At 42.8% G+C, this 19,490-nt stretch overlaps 1 protein-coding gene across 1 annotated transcript; it reads right to left on the minus strand.

Annotated features, from left to right (window-relative positions):
• Nucleotides 1-1,178: 1,178 nt before the first annotated feature.
• On the minus strand, nucleotides 1,179-8,563 carry LOC123052772 (AT-rich interactive domain-containing protein 6). The gene is made up of 13 exons (XM_044476112.1): nucleotides 7,548-8,563; nucleotides 7,418-7,457; nucleotides 4,386-4,438; nucleotides 4,183-4,228; nucleotides 3,653-3,745; nucleotides 3,313-3,435; nucleotides 3,187-3,238; nucleotides 3,043-3,115; nucleotides 2,703-2,769; nucleotides 2,381-2,431; nucleotides 2,203-2,295; nucleotides 1,985-2,119; nucleotides 1,179-1,582 (listed from the first exon to the last, which is right to left on the minus strand). Exons 1-12 carry the CDS (start codon nucleotides 8,408-8,410, stop codon nucleotides 2,015-2,017), a joined length of 1,659 nt encoding a protein of 552 aa, XP_044332047.1. The 5' UTR covers nucleotides 8,411-8,563; the 3' UTR covers nucleotides 1,179-1,582; nucleotides 1,985-2,014.
• Nucleotides 8,564-19,490: the final 10,927 nt, after the last annotated feature.

Genomic DNA, 19,490 nt, shown 5'->3' on the forward strand with positions numbered 1-19,490 from the left:
GAAGGTGGAATTAAATGGTGGCTTCAGTTACTTTTATCTAGTGAGGCAGTGATGTGATGATGCCACCATAATTCAGAAGTGGATCCTCTAATATTGAGAAGGAAAGTTAGAGAAGCTACATTGTCCTAACATCCCTTTTTTCGATCCATATGATTATGACTAAAACGACTTAAATTAATTTACAAATTGATGATCTACTTTGTACTCCCTCCGTTCCTAAATATAGCTCTTTTTAGAGATTTCAACAAATGACTATATACGGAGCAAAATGAGTGAATCTACACTTTAAAATATGTCTATATACATCCGTATATGGTAGTCGATTTAAAATCTCTTAAAAGACATATTTAGGAACGGAAGGAGTACATTTATAGTAATTATATACAAACAAATTGATGATGCCGTGACTTTCCTTAACTTTCTTTTTTCATTTACAATAGACTAGCACTGTAGTACCGTGACTTTCCTTCTGTATGTTAAAGGACCCGGTTCCCCATGCTGAGCAGGATGCCAGTTATTGTTGTGTGATGATTGCAGTCGCCACTTGCTTCGATCCATATTAATTGTCGTATTCTTTTACAACGGCCTGATTTTTGTGAGGGGCACCATTTTGTTGTTATTTATACTAAAATGACCATTTTTTTATATAACTACCAGAGTGACCCATGCCAATGCATCATTTTTCTTAATCTTTTTTCCGCTTTTAATACTGTCAGGCAATTTTAAATAATATGGATACGTAACGCATACGTTGCAACAACTTCGGGGTTACGAGCTTGCAGCATCGCCGTCGCCGGCTCGCCTGTACCATGCATCCCGTCGCTAACGCCACTTGCATCCTGATTCCCGTCACAGCATCGCTGCCACCGGTCGAAGCACCACACGTCAGCCTGCAGCACCGTGTCCTCGGCCTGTAGCAGTCAGCCACCGGTCGAAGCTCCACACGTCAGCCTGCAGCACCGTGTCCCCGGCCCAGCCCACGGCGAGTCCAAGCAGCACCCGGGCCTCGTACAATGCTAAGGATGGTGTTTAGAAAAATAAACTGGGTTGTCTCAAAAAAAAGAAAAAGAAACTGGGTTTTTCTGAAGGACCAATGCGTATTTCTACAGTAGAGACGTCTAATTAAGTGTGTACCCTCTGTAAGCACCTTAAATTGTACAAGGCCTAAAGAACCATTATTTTCAGTCAAGCGAATGCAATGGTTTTGTATAACAGCAACAGTTACATGACATACCCAGAATTTCATCCGCATCTATGTCCGGAAGTATGATGACAAACTCAAGTATTAGGAATAATAAAGCTACAACGCTACAAATCATTATCCTTTGATGGCTAAACGGAAAAGGGAACGAATAAACCATGAACATTTGAGCATCAGGAACCTAGGCTACAAGCTTGGAGGGTGGAACTTACGCTAAATGTCACAGGCAATGCACAGTACTAAGCCATCTAATTAGTTAGAATTAATCAATACACAGAACATACAGCACCACTGAAGAGCCTTGAAGCAGCAACGAACTAGACGAACAAAGATCAGGGTGGGCAACCTGCAACCATCCTACGATCCCACCAGCAAGGCAACCTGCACGAAGAAGGTAAGTCAAGGTGTGTGGCAGTTGGAAGATAAGTGTTCTGTGTTCAATATGCAAATGAAAATGATGAACACAGGTCCACTGTGACCAGACCAGAAATTATTATTATTATTATTACTCCTCCCTCCGTCCCACAATATAAGATAGCTTGCAAAAACGTCTTATATTATGGGATGGAGGGAGTATTATTTCAGTATTGCCATTTATAACTCGTGAAACAATCTAGTGCTACTGACGCATAAGAGACCATCCACGCGTGTGTCTACAAGTTAACTAACATTCCTCAATAATGCATCTTCGAAATTCATTTTCCGTTCTTTCTTAGAGACGATAACTTTCTGGAATAAAATAGTGCAGCGATTGCTGTGTGTCTCTTGGAAACGAAAGCATACATGTATTATTCTGCTTAGTCAAGTAGAATGTCATGATTTTGACTGCTCAAACGGTGCACGAACAAATAATTGCCCATGGAGAGTGACAACAGCTGAGGTTTGGTGAGGATCGATGCGGGAGGGCAAACTAATGACCTGCAGATTGTACCATTTTGAGTATCAACAAATCTGGTGCAAAAATAAAAATCTTCAGAATACAATGTAGATTTTTGACAAACCTTCTTGAATGGAGTAACACCCCAAGGATTATCAAGTTGCTCAGGCTCTCCAGTAACTATCAAGCGGCCAGCGGGATCTGACTGAACATGTACCTACAACAAAAGATGTATCAAGATAAATCTGTAAGCAATCTCACCATTCCAACTTTTGCAGCACTGAAAGATTTATTTTATTTACCTCTTCACGAAGAAGGCCAGGAACCAATGCATAGACTTCATAGCAATCTTTCTGCAAGGAAACATAAATTTTCTTTTATATAAAAAAGATCCTACTGATTTTTTGGTTAGCCATGCTTGGTTCTAAACACATAATAGGTCAACAGTCACATGATCTAACCAAGATTTACATATTTTAAATAGAATAAGCAGTTTGCTGGCACAGCTTTAAAAGTTTCAGAAATGTACTGAGAACTATTGGAGTAGAGACCCATGGGGAAACAGTACAAATGTACTAAAAGAACATAAAGAATAACTTTGTACTTATAAAATGAGATACTCACAGTTCTCCTAACATTTATCTTCACCCAATCAGCAGGAGGGCCCATGTCAATAACTGTCGAGTCATTTCTGCCAAATAGCAATTATTTTCACCCAATCAAACCCATGAAAAACCATGACCAAGGGGATAGGAGGGATCTAGCACTCGCATGTCAAGCCTACTTGGTAGACTGGATAGACCTTGTGGGTCATAATTCAACTATGACATGCAAAAGAATAGAATGAACTCTATGGGCTGGTGGCAATGTTGCAGAGTTCTTAATGATTCTCAACAGCAATGAAATAAAAGGCTTTGCAAGATTTATTTGATGGTAATAAAGAGTTGGGAAGAAGGAGAGTTACTGTAGCTTCTCAGATTTGTATGGTGTTGCCTTTTCATCTTCCAAGGTTGGTGTCCTTTTCCTCTTGGCCAGACCTATATGAATGCAATAGTCAATATATATTCTTGTAAACAGATGTCTAACAAATGATGTCCAGAAAAGTTACCACTGCTTTTTGGATTTTTGTCCTTCTTCAAGACAGGCATAGCCGCTTTATCCTGAAAGAAATTAGGATGTTAGTTATACAACAAAACACGATTACTAATGACCTTTGACTTCAAGCAACAAATACCTTAATTACTGGATCAGCAATTTCACCATTGCCAAGCAAGCGCTGCGAATGCCAGCCTTGCATGGCGCGAGTTGCAGATTCTCTTCTAGCTCTTCCAGATCCTGATGCAAGGCTTCCACCCACCTGTAGAAAAATTACAACCTCTTTTCTCAAGCCCAAAAGTTGCTCATCTAAAAAGATATTCCTGCTCATACTACTTCAAAGAATGATCACAAGTTTAGGTGCAAAAATGGACTTTCACTGTTTTGAAACAATTTCTTGTTAACTTAGTTACACATGACTCCTCTCTATTTGATCAAAGAACATAAAATAGCTAGCATAATAGATCATAACATTGTACCTGACTATCAGAAGCAATTCGCTCGGTTAAAGTAGATGCAGCCACATGGAACTCGCCAGTTTCAATCTTGTGTTTCTCGTATTCAAGGAGTGCCTGTGAGAAAGAAAAAAACAATAAAGAGGTCCGCAGGAAACAGGGAGAGGAGGGGGGTATCAACACTGACTTATATTATTCAACCATTCTTCATAAAACAAGAAGAGAGGTTTACAAATATATTGCACTCTCGGTTTCTTCCCTGCTGAGAACACAAACTGCATTTGCATTCAGACACTGAAGGGAAAACATAATCCCCATAACATGTAGCATTAAGTTTGAACAAGATTACCAATTCTGGAGATTGGACTTATGGCATAGTTCTATGCTAGGAACTTGGTAAAACTTTCAACGAGTTAATCTATGTAAGTGCAAAAGGTCTTGCTCAAGCAACTATCATGGCATTCATAGCACACAACAGGATTCAACCACAAGAGCATAGCAAGTGAGGAGTTATAAGCAATGAGATGATCATCCGTGGGAATATAGAGAGGTACCTTCTCATAGAAGTTGCGGAAGGTCCATGAAACAGTTGTGCACGTCCTGCATAAAACATGTTGGTTACGTGATAGGAGAGAGTACAGAAAGAACAACATGTCAATTACGTTCCAACTCCATCATTGCACAATTACAATAGAGATTCATCAAATGAGAAGGCCAGGAAGGGATTATTGCAGAAGACAAACGGTTGAATTCATACTTCGGAGGTTTGAATGATTCTCCCACTTGACGCCATAGTTTGCATGATGTCACCTGTTAATGCAACTCATAAGAAAGAATTCAACCTCACATTGATAAAGGTTATGCAAAGTTACGCGCAAAAGTTACAAAATGACAAGTAAACACATGCATACTTCTGTAGTCAAACAAAGAAATATCAGACAGTCTAGATGTACCTTACCCCCATTCTGGAGAGAAAAAGAGATATTAAGTCAAGGGCAAAGCTTGACTTTCCTCTTAAGCAACCACGTGTTTGCTAATTGTGTATGCATATATGCTCGTGGTGAATTTCATCATCATTAAAAACTATGATTAGTGCCATTGCTTCCTCTGCACATGGTTAAACTATCATTCAGGCTCGTGTTTTGTTTTTACAAAAAATAGAAATCTGGGTTTGCAATAAATCCTTATTACTTATGCTGATTTGCTCAATAAGGTTAACCTTTTGCCTTCTGATGTGATTATTGTCATTGCTTTTGTTAAATCATATAATTTGCAACCCACTTACTGAAAACAAAAAATATGATAATAATGCCAGGCAAGATTATGGGAGGAATGCCTTGTTGGCTGCATCAGCCAGGTAGGACAGTAAGCATGAGGTTTTGGGTCATATTTCTATTACCAACAAACTGAATGGAATCTGTCCTTACTTTTTATATTGGTGATAGAACTTGAGTCATTGTCAATAGAGAAAAGATTAGTAGATAATCAATTAAATAGTTGAACGAGGATTATAAACAGCATATGGAGGAGAGAAAGGTATTAAATAAAACATAGTGCTTCATACTTTGTGTATGGTGCATCCAGTTAACAGGATCTGATATAAAGGCATAGGGTGCAAACAAATTGGGCAGATGAATAGACAAGTGGATTACATGAGTATGATAGCATAACAAAGGTAACAAAAGCACAGAGGTTGTTAAATTAAAAGATGAGTAAAATGTATCAGAGGTCCTATAACTATTTGAGGGGTGTCAAGTTAGTCCTAAGACTTGAAAACCGCAGATCCAAGTCTCTATTTAAGTTGTTCATCGGGAGTCATAAGTAGCCCAGATCGGAATTGAACTGCTCACGTGGTTGTTGACCATTGCCTAGTTTTTGCAAAATAGCCCTTATAAATATATGTCTGTAATTTGTTAGTGCAAACCAGGGGCACTGAGCTGCCGGAGTGACAGCACCTCACGATCTGTCACCCTCTTTTTTTCTGAGAGGAATTACCACATGTTCATTCAACAAATAACTTACAGGATGTACACACAATGTCCTGGAGCTTTGCACCAAGGACCCCAAGAAAATAAGAAGATTTACAATTTGATCCAGAAAGATCCCTGTGCAAATCCAATCTCTTAAGCATCATCGGACTCCATCGTCGCCATGGCAACGCCGGAGATGGACGATAGCAACCATCTCTCCCAAATCTGAAAGAACTCCAATGCAGACCATGCTGCTAGGAGAGTCGATTGAACGGTCTGCCGCACGCGACAGAACCGAGACTATGTGGCTCGTCGACCGGGGATCATCCCCAAGCCCGTCAGATCCCAGCACCGTCTCCTTCATCCACTGAGATCGGAGAAGAAAGACGCCACCGCAAACCACCATCCACATCACATGCTCCAGAACAGCAACAGACCTTGTACTAAACAACGTCCTCGTCGGGAAGAGCGATGAACGCCGGCCAGCACAACCAAACATCGTCAGATCTGAAATCCAGCAAGACACAGGGGGCCAACTGCCTCCCAGCGCTACCAATTGAAGCATCACCGAGGTGGGGGTAAAGCAGGACCATCTTATTCCGACGCGGCGTCGATCCCGCCACTGATGTGACGCCTCCAAGGAAGACTAGGCCTAATCAAACTACACGCCGGAGCGGAATCACCGGGGTCCCTGGCCCCGGCCCCTCCCGCTGCCGGAGCGACGGGCGGAGGGGTCGAGGACCCGCAGCCTCACCGGCGGAAGAAGAAGGCAGAAGTTCGCCTCGCGAAACGCCTGTCTAGAGCGGTTCACGATCTGTCACCCTCGTGACCAACTTGTGTCTCCTTGGCCATTGCTGGCAGTGACAGCTCCATGGCAAGCAGGCGGAGCTGGATGAGGAATGTTCTTGACATTCTGTGTAGCGGGTCCAGGTAGCTGCCACTGTCGGTTGTCACGAAATCCTGGGGCTGGCGGTGCAGTTTTCAGGTGCGACACGAGTAGCAAGGACATGGTCTGAGCACATGGTGGTGCCTAAGACGGTGTTCAACCCAGTCCAGAGAAGCAGACGTGCACCTCTGGGTCTAGCGGATGGGCGCCATTTGTGCAGGGCGTAAGAAGCTGATCTCGGTGGCCACATACCGGCATGACGAGCACAAAAATAAATGGTGATCGTGATATCTGCGATGCATAGGTTGAGAGCATGACTGAGGCTACCAGAGTAGAGCTAAATCTGCAGGCACCGTGGCTATGATAACTTGCGCGGGCACCACAGTAGCGGTGCATAGATGGCTCAGTGTGTTGCGCGCTTTAGATGCGCCGAAGTGGGCGAGGTACATCGACGGCGTGCCGCACACATGGTGCACAACAAAAAGCTGATGCCTCTAAGCCGACTTATGCGGGGAACACGTAAGATGCATTTCGATGTCAGAAGGCAAATAGGCTACCCTATATAAGGTCCTTTCTGCAAAAAAAATGACATGTGAACAAGTCAATGCTGATCTGGGCTGCTTAGACTCCCAGTAAACTAGTTTTAGAACCCGAATCTGCAGTTTTGAAAGTTTTAGGATTAACTTGAGACCCTCTAATATTTGTAGGGATGCATTTTACTCTTCAATGATCTATGTCTATAAGCGGACAAACATTTCCAAACATAATTTGTTCATTAAGTAAGCAAACCACATGTGGAAGCATCAAGTGTGATCTTATCAGCTTCATGTTTGTAGACCATATATTGTAAAGCAGAAAGCACCAGGATAGATCTAAAAAGAAAACTAAACACAAGATGCCCTGGCATAATGTCACAAAGGGATGAATGAGTACCTGATCATAGCCACCCAATCCAGTTACTTGTCTCCACAACCTGCAAAAAAAATTAAGGTAATGTCAAATCATCCAGCAATCAGAATAACTTTCTATTATACAAACATAAAGATAAGCCCGCGGTACTCACTTGAGGCAATTCAATCCTTCACCATAAAATTTTGGGGGCTTGAATTCCATTAATTTCATCGCGTAGAACCGGTCAAGCTCCTTGATAAACTCAGCCTGCTCCTCCTCCGTCCCAGAGTCATCGCCTCCACGGGTGTAATCAAACATGAAGGAGTTGTTTGAGACCTTGTCAGACAAGTTTTGGTTTTCACCCTCCCCAGCTAGTGACGACACTAGCTCATCCTCACCATTGGCATCCTTCTTATTATCTCCACCATTGTCGCTTTCCTCTTTCAGCAAGCTGCCCTTGTCACCATCCACCCTGACCTCGGTGTGGTCATCTCCATTTCCTGCTTTATCAACATCCATCTCGGCAGCTTCATTTCCCTGGGTGTCATCCTTCAACTCAGCCCCCTCCTCTCCCTGGGCCTCGACCTTGGTCTCCACCACCTCATTTCCCTGGGCCTCACCCTCCGTCTCCGCCCCCTCATTTCCCTGGGCCTCAGTCTTGACCTGATGAGCCACAGAAACATCCACCAGGGCATCGCCTAAACGCTCATCTACCTCTACCTCCGCACCTTGGGCTTCAACCTTCCCCGAATCGTCAAGGGACGCAACGGTGGTGGCAGCCGTATCCACTAGGGCGTCGCCCTTGTGCTCCTCCCCCACTTCCTCGGCACCCCCTTCTTCAGGCACCGCCGAATTCTTGGTAGAACCAACGGCGTCGGCGTCGGCGTCGGCATCCACCATGGCGTCGTCCTCCCCCTGTTCCTCCACCTCCACGTCCGCCTCCGCGCTTTCGGGATTTGCCGAATCCTTCACGGAATCGACAGTGTCGGCGGCCTCGGTCTGGCCATCGCCGGGGGCGGGCTTGCCGTTGGGCATGGGCAGCTCTAATTCCGCACCTAGACGGCAGTATGGAGGAGCGGCGGTAGCGACGCGCGCTATGGGGCGCTAGGGTTTGGGGTGAGGAAGAGGAGAGGAGATGGAGGACTTGAGTGACAGAAGCGGCCGATGTGTTTGGGTGGCTGGGTTAAACTTGGAGCTCGGACTCCAAAACCGATCTGCGCCATCCTGTCCCGACGTGAACCGGTGCACAGATCTTGACGTGAAACAAAATTGGTATTATATATTTTTGCCCGAAACTCCAACGGTCTATCCTCTTTTTATAGGAAAAAAAATAGAACTCCCTGCGTATACCCATTTCTACATGTGAAGGGATGAAATAAGCTGTTGCCAATTATTAGTGGGATAAAGAAGATGTAAGAGGAAACTTCACCTGCGTTCATGGAATGGTTACCCACACCAAAAAAGTTTGGCAGACTGGGTTTCCATGATTTTTCACTCTTCAACCAGACTATGCTTGGTAGACAATGTTGGAGGCTTCTTACTGAGCCAGATTCTCTTTGTGTTCAGATTCTCAAAGGACATTATTTTCTCCACTGCAATTTTTGGGACACGCCAAGCCGAGGTCGTCATCCTATACTTGGAGAAGTATTCTCTATGGCCGAGAGCTTGTCAAGGCTGGTATTCGGTGAGGAATTGCTAATGGCCAAAAGGTTAAAATCATGACATATTATTGGATTCCTGGACGCCCATCGTAAATGTTGTGGACTCTATTTTCAATTTCATAATATGCTAAAGTGTGTTGCCTCGTGGATGGACACGGTCATTGGACGAAGAAAATGTTAGAGCTTTCTTCTCGGAGGAGACTGCTGAACTCATATTACAAACGCAGATTAGCAGCCATGGAGGAGAGAATTTTGTGTATCGGCCTCACACTCGATTTGGACTATATACTGTCTGTTCATCATACAATCTCGCTCGATCTTTAGATTTCTTTTCATCACACAGTATGGCTGGCTGTCCACGTCAAGTAGGGAAGTTGAGGAGAAATATTGGAAAGAAATCTAGGCAATCAAGGTGAAAGGATCGAGATGGACCTAGAGGAGGGTGAATAGGTACAATTACAAATTTTAATTATTACTTAGCAATTTTAAGCAATAATGCGGAATATGAAAGTGAGCCTAACAATTGCAAGTGTGATGCTAAGAGCTAAACAAGATAAACAAGCAACACAAGTATGTAAGTAAGCAAGCACAATATGATATAAGTAAATGCTAAGAGACAAGTAACCACAAGTAGAGAGTTAGGGTTAGGAATAACCACAACTCCGGGAGACGAGGATGTATGTCGATGTTCACTTCCTTGGAGGGAAGCTACGTTACCGTTAGAGGGGTGGATGTTACCACGAAGGCACACCAACACCACGAAGGCTCATCCTATTCTCCCTTTGAGACAACACCACGAAGGCTTTTCTCAACCACTAGTGGTAGACCTTGGGGTGGTCTCCAAACCCTCACAAACTTTTCCGGGGGTAATCACAATGGTCGATTCCTCTCCGAAAGACTCCTAGCGCCTAGGAGTCTCCAACCTCCAAGAGTAACAAAAACGGTGGGGAAAAGCTCAAGACTTGCTCAAATCACAAATTCCTTTGGTGAGAAGGGGATGGAGTGGATCTATCACTTGATTGGAGGACTTCTCTCAAATCTTCCCAAATCCCTTGGGGATCTAGGATTTGGTGTAGGGGATTGAGAGAGAGTGAAATGTGTTCTTAGCAAGCTCAAAGTGAATGGTCAACCTTATCCCGTGGGGGAGAAGGCTATATATAGTGGAAGTGGAAAAGTAACCGTGTGAGCCACTTAAGTGCCTGTAGAGGTCGGACGTCCGGACAGGACCGGGCGTCCGATGACACAGATAGGTCCGGACATCCGACAGCCATCGGTCGTCCGGTCGCTGGAAGTCCACAGGCCATGAATCAGCACACAGCCATCGGACGTCTGGAACGTGCCGGTCGTCCGGTGACCGGGCGTCCAGAGTTGACCGGAAATCCGTAAATAATGTTCTGTTGAGAAAGTGTCGGACCTCCGGAGGAAAACGGACGTCTGTGACCAGACGTCGGACGACCGGACGTCCGGAGAAGCTCGGATATCCGCAAATATCGTACTGTGAAGAAACACCGGACGTCCGTGGAGAGCCGGAAGTCCGGTCAGCTGTGAGGGATCGGACGTCCGTAGAGTACCGGACGTCCGGTGAGAAATGGAGTTGGTGAGTTTTGAGCAAATCTTTCACTAGATCCAACGATCCCCTCTTAATAGTGCGGGATCCCTATACTCAAGAAACAAAGCCGCAAAGAAGAAAGAAAAGAAAAAAGCCAGAGCTATTTTCTTGTATCTCCGATCTTCAATGATATGCATTTGTCCCTAGTTATGATCCACACACGCCCTTGAGACTTAATCCTGAGATATACTTGATAAACATGATTAGTCCCTTATATGCATGTTGTCATCAACATCAAAATAAGATTAAGGGCATGAATGCACTTTGAATCTCCTCCTTTTTAGTAGTTGATGACAACATACATGCACTTCTCAATAATAAAAAAATTCGAATATCGAAAGGATTTGTTGCGGAGCTCCCCTAACTATGTGCACAATTACAAATAAGCATGAGAGGAGCTCCCCCTCAGTGTGATACCAAAACACCCAAATCTCAAGTAACACATGATACCATAATACCATAAATAGGTTCATCACTCACATCATAGAACATAAAGCAACAATAGTCATAACAAGGTTCATGGTACGATACATAACATAGTTCGATACAAGCTAATATCACATATTACAGTACTAAGAGGATAAGTGCTTACTCCCCATTGGCATCAAGTACCCAAAAGGGGCCAAGAGGAGCAACCAGAACAACATCATCATCATCATCATCAGAACCCAGCATCATCATGGTCATCATGAGCACCACTCACTACAAAAAAAAGACACATCCGTGACATTTTGGGCCGAACGAATTTTTTTTCTGTCATACTTATGACACTTCTATGACAATAATTGTGACAAAACCCGGTATCATCATAGATGTGGTGGGGTCCTACTTCTATGACAAAAAACCATGACAGAAAATGGGCTTTTCGTCCTGGGTGGGCCGGAGACGCAGCTGTGACATTCTTTGGGCCGTCCATGCCGGAAAAAACCATGGTAGAAGCAAGGGCGAGGAGAATATCAGGGAGTTCCCGGTTACGGTGGGTGGTCGGGGCCGAGCGATGCGTGTTTCTCTTGTACGTACGCGCGTGTGTGCGAGGCGTTGCGCTCTAACTGAACCCGAGCGAGGCATTGGGCTCTAACTGAACCCGAGCGATTGCACTGCAGGCTACGCGTTACTGAACCCGAGCGATCGATCGATGGCTGTTAATTGAACCCGATCGAGCGATTCCTCGCTACTGCTGCTAACTGAAGCCGATCGATGTTGCCTCTGGATGAATAGTGAGTGTTGTTGGGGGGTTTGGATGAACAGTTCCCGATGGGGGTTGGATGAACAGGAACCCGTGGTAGTAGAGGTCGTTGCCGCTGGATGAACAGTACCCTGATTGATCGAGCCGATGGATGAACAGGACCCCGTGGAGAGCTGGATGAATAGGACCCCGTGGAGGGCTGGTTGAACAGTAGCCGGTGGAGGGCTGGTTGAACATTAGCCGGTGGAGGGCTGGATGAACAGTAGCCCGTGGAGGGGTGGTTGAACAGGCCCCCCGTGGAGAGGGCTGGTTGAACAGTAGCAGGTGGAGGAGCGCGCGGTGGAGGCTGGATGAACAGGAGCCCGTGGATGAATAGTCGCAGGTGGAGGCTGGAGGAGGTCGACGGTGGATGAACAGTAGCCCGTGGAGGCTGAAGGAGGTCGACGATGGAGATGAACAGTATCCCGTGGAGTCCTGTTTTGCGGTACGCCACACCCCTCCCGATGAACAGGACCCCCGTTTCGACCGTAGCGCTCCAACACAAGTCTGTTTCCTCCGTTTTGCGGTACGCCACACCCCTCTCGATCAACAGGACCCCGTTTCGACCATAGGAGGTCCATTTCCACCGTTTTACGGTACGCCAGACCCCTCCTGATGAACAGGATCCCGTTTCCACCGAGGCCGGTCGAACACAAGGCTGCTCCCTCCATTCTACGGTACGCTAGGCCTCGTTTCCATCGCCTGTTCCGTCCAAGCCGGTTGGCTCCCGATGAACAGCACGCGTTCCGTTGCCTCCCGATGAACACGACGCATTCCGTTGCCCCCCCCATGAACACGACAACGACGCAGTTTCTCCGTTCTGACCCAGCCACAGCCATGTACACGAGCCCTGGCCGTACGTATGCGCGAGTAGGCGTTCGAGACCCCGCCCGTATGTACGTACGTGGCTGTATTTACTTTCTTGCAGCCTGGCCGCTGTACGTACGCGTACATGCTACGTGCACGCCTCTACTACCACACGTGCCCTTCCTCACGGCCACGGTTCATCGCTGCAGCCTGCAGATAGACCGATCGACCAGTATGTACGTACACGTTCGCGACCAGAATGACAACGCTACATACGCTTCGACCGGGTGGGTCCCGACTGTCAGGCACTTCCTTGCGTGCGAAGATGTAGCTGATGGGTCCAGCAGTCAGGGGGCGAATCGTTTTTTTGCCCGTAATATGGACGCACTTCCTTGCGTGCGAAGATGTAGCTGGTGGGTCCCAGCAGTCAGGGGGCGAATCGTTTTTTTTTTGCCCGTAATATGAACGCACTTCCTTGCGTGCGAAGATGTAGCTGGTGGGTCCCAGCAGTCAGGGGGTGATTCATTTTTTTTGCACGTAATATGGACGCACTTCCTTGCGTGCGAAGATGTAGCTGGTGGGTGATGTCTACTACGCAACCTTCTTCTTGTAGACGTTGTTGGGCCTCCAAGTGCAGAGGTTTGTAGGACAGTAGCAAATTTCCCTCAAGTGGATGACATAAGGTTTATCAATCCGTGGGAGGCATAGGATGAAGATGGTCTCTCTCAAGCAACCCTGCAACCAAATAACAAAGAGTCTCTTGTGTCCCCAACACACCCAATACAATGGTAAATTGTATAGGTGCACTAGTTCGGCGAAGAGATGGTGATACAAGTGCAATATGAATGGTAGATATAGGTTTTTGTATTATGAAATTATAAAAACAGCAAGGTAACTAATGATAAAAGTGAGCGTAAACGTTATTGCAATGCTAGGAAACAAGGCCTAGGGTTCATACTTTCACTAGTGCAAGTTCTCTCAACAATAATAACATAATTGGATCATATAAATATCCCTCAACATGCAACAAAGAGTCACTCCAAAGTCACTAATAGCGGAGAACAAACGAAGAGATTATGGTAGGGTACGAAACCACCTCAAAGTTATTCTTTCCGATCAATCCATTGGGCTATTCCTATAAGTGTCACAAACAGCCCTAAAGTTCGTAGTAAAATAACACCTTAAGACAAACATCAACCGAAACCCTAATGTCACCTAGATACTCCAATGTCACCTCAAGTATCCGTGGGTATGATTATACGATATGCATCACACAATCTCAGATTCATCTATTCAACCAACACATAGAACCTCAAAGAGTGCCCCAAAGTTTCTACCGGAGAGTCAAGACGAAAGGTTCATGGGCGGAACCCGCAAGTTGATCACCAAAACATACATCAAGTGAATCAATAGAATAACCCATTGTCACCACGGTTATCCCACGCGAGACATACATCAAGTGTTCTCAAATCATTAAAGACTCAATCCGATAAGATAACTTCAAAGGGAAAACTCAATCCATTACAAGAGAGTAGAGGGGGAGAAACATCATAAGATCACCCTATAATAGCAAAGCTCGCGATACATCAAGATCGTATCACCTCAAGAACACGAGAGAGAGAGATCAAACACATAGCTATTGGTACATACCCTCAGCCCCGAGGGTGAACTACTCCCTCCTCGTCATGGAGAGCGCCGGGATGATGAAGATGGCCACCGGTGAGGGTTCCCCCCTCCGGCAGGGTGCCGGAACAGGGTCCCGATTGGTTTTTGGTGGCTACAGAAGCTTGAGGCGGCGGAATATTCTGTTCCCCGAAGGTTTTAGGGTATATTCGTATATATAGGAGGAAGAAATACGTCAGGGGAGCCACGAGGGGCCCACGAGGGTGGAGGGCGCGCCCCTGCCTCGTGCCTCCCTCGTTGCTTTCCTGACGTGCACTCCAAATCTCCCGTATTGCTTTCGTTCCAAAAATAACTCTCCCGAAGGTTTCATTCCGTTTGGACTCCGTTTGATATTCCTTTTCTTCGAAACACTGAAACAAGGGAAAAAACAGGAACTGGCACTGGGCTCTGGGTTAATAGGTTAGTCCCAAAAGTGATATAAAAGTGTTTAATAAAGCCCATAAACATGCAAGATGGATAATATAATAGCATGAATACTTCATAAATTATAGATACGTTGGAGACGTATCAGCATCCCCAAGCTTAATTCCTGCTCGTCCTCGAGTAGGTAAATGATAAAAGAAAGAATTTATGAAGTGTGAATGCTAGCAGGTGCATAAGTTTGATCAATGATAATTTCAATCACCTTTTCTAGCATCATTATATGTCATAACAGTAGCTCAACTCATAGAACTTTGCATGATCAAGTAACAAACAATTCACATGTTAAAGTATAGAACATAAACTTTCTTGAAAACTAACAAACCGTGTTATTAGTCATCAAACAATTACAATTCATCTTATTTTCAGGAAGAGTCTATGTCAGAGCTTTGATTCAGCAAACTTCACATACTCAACTATCATTTAGTCTTCCATGATTGCTACCACTCAAAGCATATTTTTAGAACAAATAGTATTCATCGAACACAGAGAAAGATATGGGCTTAATGTTTCGCCTCCCAACCTTTTACCTCAGGGGTAATGTCAACAGTAATAATTCATGCTCAAATATATTTGAATGGCCATATATGCTTAGATCTTTCCATCACATGATGCTTGCCAACTAAAGAGTAGGTTGGAATGAGAAGGAATACTATTGACTCTTGCATAAAAGTAAAAGATAGGCCCTTCGCAGAGGGAAGCAGGGATTTGCAGAGGTGCCAGAGCTCGAAGAAAAAACAAAGATGAAAATAATTTTGAGAGGTATGCTTTCATTGTCAACATAACGACCAAGAGTTCCCAATATCTTCCATACTACATACATTATAGGCAGTTCCCAAATAGAAAGGTAAAGATTTTTACTCCCCCTCCACCAACAATCATCAATCCATGGCTTGCCCGAAACAACGGGTGCCTCCAACTAACATCAATCCTGGGGGAGTTTTGTTTGCAATCATTTTTTGATTTGATTTCGATCTTTTGATCATGGGACTGGGCATCCCAGTTACCAGCCATTTTCTCGTGAAAGATGAGCGGAGTCCACTCATCGTGAGAATAACCCACCTAGCATGGAAGATACTGCTAGCCCCTAGTCGCTACATGAGCGATTCGGGCATACAAAACAGATTATTATTTGAAGGTTTAGAGTTTGGCACATGCAAATTTACTTGGAACGGCAGGTAAATACCGCATATAGGTAGATATGGTGGACACTCATGGAAGAAACTTGGTTCAAGGAGTTTGGATGCACAAGCAGTATTCCCGCTTAGTACAAATATTTTGGCTAGCAAAGGATTCTAAATAGCAAGCACCACATGTTAGAGGATCCATAACAATATAACTTCTATACAAATATACCCAAGCATAACTCATTACGTTGTCTTCCTTGTCCAACTTCAACTAATTTGCTCAGGTTTGAAAATAATCAATGGGGCTCACAATCATAGAAGATGTCCAAGATAGCATATTTATATGTGAAATCTCTCTTCCTTCAATATTCTTTCATGAAGTGTTCAAGTGACCAATACAACGTTTGCTAACCTACAAAAAATTTACCACCTCTACTTCTTATATGTGAAGGTATTACTCCCAATGGGAAAGGCATATGAAACATATATAATTTCAGATTTATGACATTCAATTCATTCAACCATTTACTCATAGGATATAAGTGAAGCACACGAGTAAATGACAAACTACTCCAAAAGATATAAGTGAAGATCAATGAGTAGTTAAATAATTATGGCTATGTGAAGACTCTCTATCATTCAATAATTTCATATCTTGATATTTTATTCAAACAGCAAGCAAAACAAAATAAAATAAATTGACGCCCCAAGCAAAACACATATCATGTGGTGAATAAAAATATAGCTCCAAGTAAAGTTACTGATGAACGAAGACGAAAGAGGGGATGCCTTCCGGGGCATCCCCAAGCTTAGGCTCTTGGTTGTCCTTGAATATTACCTTGGGGTGCCTTGGGCATCCCCAAGCTTAGGCTCGTGCCACTCCTTATTCCATAGTCCATCGAATCTTTACCCAAAACTTGAAAACTTCACAACACAAAACTTAACAGAAAACTCGTAAGCTCCGTTAGTATAAGAAAATAAATCACCACTTAGGCACTGTAATGAACTCATTATTTATTTATATTGTGTTAAACCTACTGTATTCCAACTTCTCTATGGTTTATATACTATTTTACTAGCCATAGATTCAGCAAAATAAGCAAGCAACACAATGAAAACAGAATCTGTCAAAAACAGAACAGTCTGTAGTAATCTGTATCAAACGTATACTTCTGGAACTCCAAAAATTCTAAAATAAATTTTTGGACCTGAGGAATTTGTCTAGTAATCATCTGAAAAAAGAATCAACTAAATATCACTCTCCAGTAAAAAGTTGAAGCTAATCTCGTGAGCGCTAAAGTTTCTGTTTTTTACAGCATGATCATAAAGACTTCACCCAAGTCTTCCCAAAGGTTCTACTTGGCACAAACACTAATTAAAACATAAAACCACATCTAAACAGAAGCTATAAGGATTATTTATTACTAAACAGAACCAAAAATCAAGAAACTAAAATAAAATTGGGTTGCCTCCCAACAAGCGCTAACGTTTAACGCCCCTAGCTAGGCATGATGATTTCAATGATGCTCACATAAAAGATAGGAATTGAAACATAAAGAGAGCATCATGAAGAATATGACTAGCACATTTAAGTCTAACCCACTTCCTATGCATAGGGATTTTGTGAGAAAACAACTTATGGGAACAATAATCAACTAGCATAGGAAGGCAAAACAAGCATAACTTCAAAACTTTAAGCACATAGAGAGGAAACTTGATATTATTGCAATATGTAGAAGCATATGATCCTCTCTCATAATAATTTTCAGTAGCATCATGAATGAATTCAATCATATAACCAGCACCTAAAGCATTCTTTTCATGATCTACTTGCATAGAAATTTTACTACTCTCCACATAAGCAAAATTCTTCTCATTCAGAATAGTGGGAGTATCATAAGAGACTTGAATACTATAAATTGTTTCCACATTAAAAGAGTAATGTTCAGAAAAAGGGTAATCATAATCATGACAAGTTTTATAAATATAATCATCACTACTTTTTATAGCATAAGTTTCATCACAATAATCAGCATAAGTAGCAACTTTGTTCTCATCATAATCGATTGAAACCTCTTCCAAGATAGTGGATACATCACTAAATAAAGTCATGACCTCTCCAAATCCACTTTCATAATTATCATAATAAGATTCAACATCCTCCAAAATAGTGGGATCGCTACTTCCTAGAGTTGACACTCTTCCAAACCCACTTTCATCAATATAATCATCATAAGTAGGAGGCATGCTATCATCACTATACATTTGCATATCAAAACATGGGAGACTAAAAATATCATCTTCATTAAACGTAGCATCCCCAAGCTTGGGACAAACATTGGTTGCAGCAAATATATTCTCAAATACATCATCTTCTTCAAACATAGCATCCCCAAGCTTGGGCCTTTTCATATCATAAGCATAATAAATCTCATCATTAATAGTATGGATAGCACCAATAGTATAGCAATTATCATATTCTTCCAAGCAAGTGCCAAAAAGATTTTCAAGATCATAAGGAGTATTATTATCTTCCCAATCATAATCATCACAACAAGCAATAGGCATAACGAGATCATCATCAAGTGCATCATCTTCCACAATTATTTTTGATTCATTTTCATGAGGCACAACAATAATAGGAGCAACATTATTTGGGAGAGATATCCTTTTACCTCTCTTCCTTTTTCTTTTCTTCTTCTTCACCATATCATGTGTGGGTTCAATCCTCTTTTTGGAGCTCCTTATTAATGAGATTGGTTGAATAGAAGGCTCCTCCTCGTTACCTGATTCATCATAAGAAATAATAGGAGGAAATTGGGAAGTCTCTTCCCTTTCGTTAGTATTTTCTTCATCTTCTATTTGTTTTCTTTTCTTTATGTAATTGGCAATATAAGGATTTTCAATACATATAAATTTCCTCTAGATCAAAACCAAGAAGTTTGTTACGGGCAAATACTGGAAGATAGTTAGTTATACGTCTCATTTCTTCATAACCCATAAGCAAACTAAGTTCATTATGATGTGCAAGGGAAATCAAGTCATCACAATTTTTGGAAACGATTAGATCATGAAACAATTTGCATCGGATAGATAAATGACCACATTCATTGCAAAGTTCGCAAGTGTGGCCAAGAAAATTTAAATTTTTAGCACAAACATCTAGCCTTTCTTGCAACAATTTAGTTTCTAAATGCTTATGCCTCTTGCAATATCTATCTTCCCTATTTGGTGTGTACTTGCAAACCCAATCCACTCCACAAAAATTGACATGTTTATAGGAGACATTTTCATCATAACTAGTGCAATCATCATTAGTACTATGGATATTCAAGGAGTTCATACTAACAACATTGCAATCATGCTTATCATTCAAAGATTTAGTGCCAAACATTTTAATGCATTCTTCTTCTAACACTTTGGCACAATTTTCCTTTCCATCATACTCACGAAAGATATTAAAAAGATAAAGCGTATGAGGTAAACTCAATTCCATTTTTTATAGTTTTCTTTTATAAACTAAACTAGTGCTAAAACAAGAAACAAAAAGACTCGATTGCAAGATCTAAAGATATACCTTCAA

The sequence above is a fragment of the Triticum aestivum genome, chromosome 2D (genome assembly GCF_018294505.1).
Source record: "Triticum aestivum cultivar Chinese Spring chromosome 2D, IWGSC CS RefSeq v2.1, whole genome shotgun sequence".
Taxonomy (NCBI): Eukaryota; Viridiplantae; Streptophyta; class Magnoliopsida; order Poales; family Poaceae; genus Triticum; species Triticum aestivum.